This window comes from Hydra vulgaris, chromosome 10 (assembly GCF_038396675.1).
Source record: "Hydra vulgaris chromosome 10, alternate assembly HydraT2T_AEP".
NCBI classification, from domain to species: Eukaryota; Metazoa; Cnidaria; class Hydrozoa; order Anthoathecata; family Hydridae; genus Hydra; species Hydra vulgaris.
Genome location: NC_088929.1, coordinates 50,709,508 through 50,715,000, shown reverse-complemented (window position 1 = coordinate 50,715,000; position 5,493 = coordinate 50,709,508). Strand labels below are relative to the sequence as shown.

General features: G+C 26.7%; 1 protein-coding gene across 1 annotated transcript; it reads right to left on the bottom strand.

Moving 5' to 3' along the window:
• Nucleotides 1-1,303: 1,303 nt before the first annotated feature.
• On the bottom strand, nucleotides 1,304-3,313 carry LOC136086029 (uncharacterized). Its single transcript, XM_065808259.1, has 4 exons — nucleotides 3,152-3,313; nucleotides 2,999-3,047; nucleotides 1,933-2,412; nucleotides 1,304-1,475 (listed from the first exon to the last, which is right to left on the bottom strand). The coding sequence occupies exons 1-4, from the start codon at nucleotides 3,152-3,154 to the stop codon at nucleotides 1,414-1,416; spliced, it is 594 nt and encodes a 197-aa protein (XP_065664331.1). The 5' UTR covers nucleotides 3,155-3,313; the 3' UTR covers nucleotides 1,304-1,413.
• Nucleotides 3,314-5,493: the final 2,180 nt, after the last annotated feature.

Sequence of the window (5,493 nt, the reverse complement as noted above, 5' to 3'; positions counted from 1 at the left end):
GTGTTTATACGGGTTTTCATTCCGAGATTAAAACCAGATGTGCCGTCTGGGTTATCATTAATTATATTAGGGCTGGGTTTTCGTTTTAAAATTTGTATTAAAAGTTTTAGTTGGATGCACAATATTTGATGCGAAAGAAAATACATAGTTTTATTAATTCGATATTTGTTAAGTTATTCACTTATGTATATTTTAAACGTTATGTTTTTGTTGTTTGAAGTCAATTTTTTTAGCAAGCAAAAGTGCTTTATTTTTTTTGCGGTAACTTAATTGAGTATGGAATTTGTTATAATTATGCTCTACTGATCTTAATCGGGTCAATTACAAGAGTAATTTGTTTTACATTTCCTTATGGTTTTTTGAAACTTTAACCTTTTGTTGCGCTTTTTCACCTCTTTCAATTTTAGTTTTAAGAAACTTTGTATAGAGTTATTATTTTCTTTTAGACGACTTTCTTTGATTTCGAGTCATCCATGGATTTTTAAATTCATTGTTGTTTGTTTTTTTTTTAATTTATTTTCAGGAAGATATTATCAAAAAAATTAAAAAAAAAAATTTAAAAAACCAATTATTTCCCAATTTGGATCTAAAGAAGTTTAAACGCTGAAATAATTTTCATCATCAAGATGTCTTTTTCGTTTATCATGATTTTCGTACCAAAGATTTCTACGAGTTACAATGCATTTTATTTTATCATTGTTTAATAAAGTTTCGTGGGTATTACGGAACATAGGAAAATGATCAGTAAAAACTGCAAAGAAACTGCGAGATTCAAACTGTTATTCAGAGAACTATTTGTTAGAATGCAATCAATGGTAGTTGATGAATTTACTGAAATGCGCGTAAGTTTAAAAATGGTGGCTTATTTGTTTAATTTAAATAATGCCTCAAAAAACATTTTACATTTTCAAACCCTTTGTAATATATAGTATCCATTTTTAAATGACTGTCGAACAAACCGTGTTTATTTTCTTTGCTCATTTTCAAATTAATAATCCTAAAGTAGTTTAGAAAGCTGATTTGCCTGCCACATAGTGGTCTATGTAAAGAAAAGAAAAACATTCCTATCGGTTAAATTTAAAATATCTGTACACAAAGCTTCAATTTGCATTTTTTGATTTGCTGAATTTGGTTTTTGTTTTGAATACAATTTTTTTCAATAACAAATACGCAACTCCGCCTCCCTTCGTTTTAAGGTAAATTCTTACTTACAAAATTATGAGAAGTCAGGCTATATAGAGACTTTTTTGAAATATGCAAATTTTTCTTAGTTTTTGAAAATCATATGACAATAACATCAAAATAAAATGAAAAATTATTCTTATTATAAACTATTACATAGAATACATAACCAAAGATAAATTTTGAGTAAAAAAGTACAAATTCAAAGCAGAAAAAGGTCGTTGTTACACGTTAAAACTCGGGCCCAAACTTCTTCTTTTTTATTGCATCGTTTTTCAAACTGTTTTTTGTTTCTAAATAAAAATAGAAAAATGATAGAGAACGATAGTTTTATAATATAAAATTAAGTTAAAACAGATAAATACTATCCTATCATAGTAACACAGTTAACTACTGAAATATAGTTTAAGTATGTTAAAGTTACTCTAGATGATAAAAATAATATCATTTTCTTTGATAAAAGAAAACAAACAGTGCAAGCTTTATAGTGACCTATAGCTTGCACAACAACATAGTAGGGTTTGTTAAAATGCTGTCTTTTATATTTACCGGCATTATTGAATTACCGATATGCCGGGTAATAAGCGGTTAGTTTTTGAATAAAACTGGGTTAACACATTTATAGCAACGCTTTTACATTCTCTGCCTCGTAGGTCACGATAAGTTTGAACATGTAACAAAAACTTTCATGTAAAAGCTTGTAGAGATACTTAGCAAAAAATACTTTAGGCAAAAAAGAATAAAACTTACGAGCATGTAGAGGAAAGACAACGATGTTTCCGATGTAGCCATCCTGAGCTTCATACCATGGATCACCAGCGTATACTTTGACATTTTTAAATTCTTGTGGCTTGAGGTTTTCTACTTCATATACTTTTTCAAAGTTAACATATACCTCAAAAATAGTCTTTCCAGAAGCAACTGATTGACGTATTTGAAAAACTGTCCATTCGCCAAGTGTAAGTGGCTTGGAAAATAAATAATGATTTTGGTTACCATTAATTGCAAAAGCAACGTGCAACATTTTATAATAAATCCAAACGCCAGGGATTCGATCACCATATTTTTCATTATTTTCTCCTGTAGTCAAATGAAGAACGCTTCTAAATCCATCTGAAAAGTTGTTGAGTTTTAAAGTGAAAGAAACAGCAAAACTAGTTTCTAATTTTGACAAAACCCCGATCAAGTTATCTTTCTTCAGTTTCTCCATTTCTCCTTTATAAAGATATTCTAATGTAAAGAATAAAGCACATTTTAAGTAATTGATAAAGACGAAAAAATGCATTGTAAAAAAAATAACATTAAATTTTTAAAGTTTGATTATTATTGATGAATCTTGTCTTGTGCCTCTACAGTATTTGCCAAAAATTCGCCTCAATACCATGTGAAAAATAGAATCTTCTAAAATTCAGCTAAGCAATTAATTAAAAATGAAAGCGTGAAAAATGAAGTCTATAGCACTGATTAAGAATTGAGTTTCTATTTGTAAATGATAGCAAGTCGTGTATTTAAAGGTTTTATAATATACTTTTTGTATTTTCAAAATACTAATTTAATTAGCAGACTCTTTGCTATCTCTGATTTAGGTGCTGGCTTTCTCACAATTGTTACCTAGTTGCTATATTTATTTAATACTATTACTTTTAACTGGTAAAAGTGGTTTTTAGAAACTTCAACACAAAAGCATAAGTGTGATGCATTGTTATTGGTGTGTTTTGAATGATTTACTTAAGAATTATTTATCTGTAAGAACAAAAATAGAAACTCAACGTTGTGAATAATTGCTTTTAAAATGAGCGTGAATAAATATAGTTACCTAGACAATGTGTAACCGCGAATAGTAAAACAAGACCAAGTATCTTTTTCTAAAAAGAAAACGTTATTCAAAAATTAAGCCGTTTCTTTAGTAAAACTAGTTTTGTAAAAATTGTAAAAAATTCATTAATAAAAAGTTTGAAACTTTTACTACCATTTTTTGTTCTGTAATCTGAATCGCAATGTTTCGCTTTCTCTCATCAGGTCTGACTAGAATGATGAAATGGCGCTTCTTTATACGGAGAACAAGGTTACTGTTGTGTGACGGGATGAATATTCCTAACAATGGTTTTTCAAACAATTGTTTTAATTTTATTATATATTTTATTATTTAAAAATATTTTAATCACTTTTTGACGTCAATTCTTAAATGATAAAATCTAATTTTGCATAGAAATTTTGCAACTCAATTTAATTAGCTAATTTTATAATATTTTTTAAGATTTATTATACGCAAGTTGAGAGCTTATTTTGTATTATATTGTAATTAAATCTGCGCAGCATTTGTTAAATTGAGATCCAAATCTTTTCTAATATTGTTTATAAATCCTCAAATGTCATTCTTTTTGATTGTATGATTCCTAAGAGTCCGCATTATTGTTAATTCCAAAACACGCCATTCGAGATTTAAAAATAGAAATGAAAATGCGGACACGATAGATTTATTTTAAAAAAAAAACTGGCTACTTTTGTTTTCTTTTGAGCTAAATAGTTCAAACATTCACGCATAAAAAAATTTTTAATACTTTTCACAATGGTGGAGAAGAAAGGGATGGAATGATTTTTCATTTAAGAAATTAACAAAAAATTTCAAAAATGGATTTAAACGAAACTGTATTTATATCTTGTATTTTAAAAAACTAATTGGTTTATTTTAACAACTTTAACGCAGTTTCAGACGCATAATTTTGGTTTTTTACGCTAATTTTGACGCATAATTTTGTTTTTTCCTATGAAGGCAAGTTTTTTAGGGATATTTTTTCTTGAGACAGGTGTTTGTTTTGCGTAACTTTAGTTAGAGCAGTAGATAGTTTTGAAATGTCATAAATTGGTGACAGAAAACATAAAATAAGGCATCTTGCCACAATTGCATGACCACTTAAAAAGTGTATAATTTTTTTATATTATTCTTTATTAGCATGATTCATCGAGCACGGTTTGTTTTTCGCTTGATAGAAAAAAAAAATATGGCAGCGATATTATTAACAAAAACGATTTTAAAGTCTATTGTTAAACTAATTTTTTTAACATTAAATCTCAAATCTACTTTTTCCAAGTCCTGGTTTAAATTTAAAGTAGTTTCATGTCAGAAAATATGGATTTAAAAACTTTAAAAGTTTTATATGATTTTTTTCGAAATAATGCATTTAAAAAAATTTTTGTTATTTATTATGATTTAAACTAAAATGAGATTTGAGATAAAACATCTTTAAATGTTGTTATAACTAAATTAGGTATTAAATATTGAAACTATTAAGTTAGTTAAACTATTTTTTATCAAATATCGTTTTGCTACTCAAGTAAATTTTTCTAATTAATGTAAGCAGCTCATTGCACCATAGAGCAAATAGGATCATCTTTTTAAAAGGTAATCTCACAAAAAATGCATATCTTTAATATATTTCATAATTAATTATCTATAGCAAATAAGATTTAGGATAAAAAAAGAAATATTTTGAAACCTGTCAATAGACTTTGTTTTCAGAATTGTGCAATATCACTACCTAATATAAAGACAAAAAGATTTTTGAACACTTTCAAGCTTTATGTAAAAAACTGATTATTTTTAATAATTCGTTAAATTACTTATTAGCTTTATTGCTTTCTCGCAAAGTTCCTATAAGAAAATGTTTTTCATACAACTTTTATTTGCTAACCAAATTTTTATTCGTGCTACAAATTCATTATTAAAAGATATTTAAACTAAAAATGAAACATTAAAAAAAAATGATAGGAAAAACCAATTTTTTTTTTTTACTCATAGTATTAACTATATTTAATAGGAAATATTAGCTAAGGGGCTTTACTAGCTCAATTGTTGAAAAAAAATATCTGCGTGAACTTTCTGTTTAATAATAATCAGAATGTTTTGTTTAATAACAATAAGAATGTTTTTATAATTTATAGCTTTTTTGAAGTAGGTTAAGAACTACCAAAGTAAGCGCTACTTGTTTAAAATAGGTTCGAACTTATTCATGCAACGATTGATCACACTATGCCATTGTATTATAAAAAAAAAGCTGGACTAAATGCTAGTTTAAAATATTTCTAAAAATAAGTTGGGTGGTGAAATAGCGGCATTTCGAAAACAACGTTTGTTGTGCAAATTTTTAAACTTTAGATAATCTTGTTTGTTAAATCTATTTTGCAAAAGATTACAAGTTGTTTAGTAAACTAAAACTAAACTTTTATGCAAGATAACAATTTTTATTAGATGATTTTATTTTGCTCTACAATACATAAAGCTGTAAACATTTTCATTTATGTCGATGTTTG

Bases quoted from the DNA above. Each gene is read 5' to 3' on its own strand.
- LOC136086029 (XM_065808259.1), bottom strand. The intron at 2,413-2,998 runs GTAACTATATTT...TCTTTACATTAG, and splicing joins CGCGGTTACACATTGTCTAG to AATATCTTTATAAAGGAGAA. The intron at 1,476-1,932 runs GTAAGTTTTATT...ATTTTTATTTAG, and splicing joins TGTCTTTCCTCTACATGCTC to AAACAAAAAACAGTTTGAAA.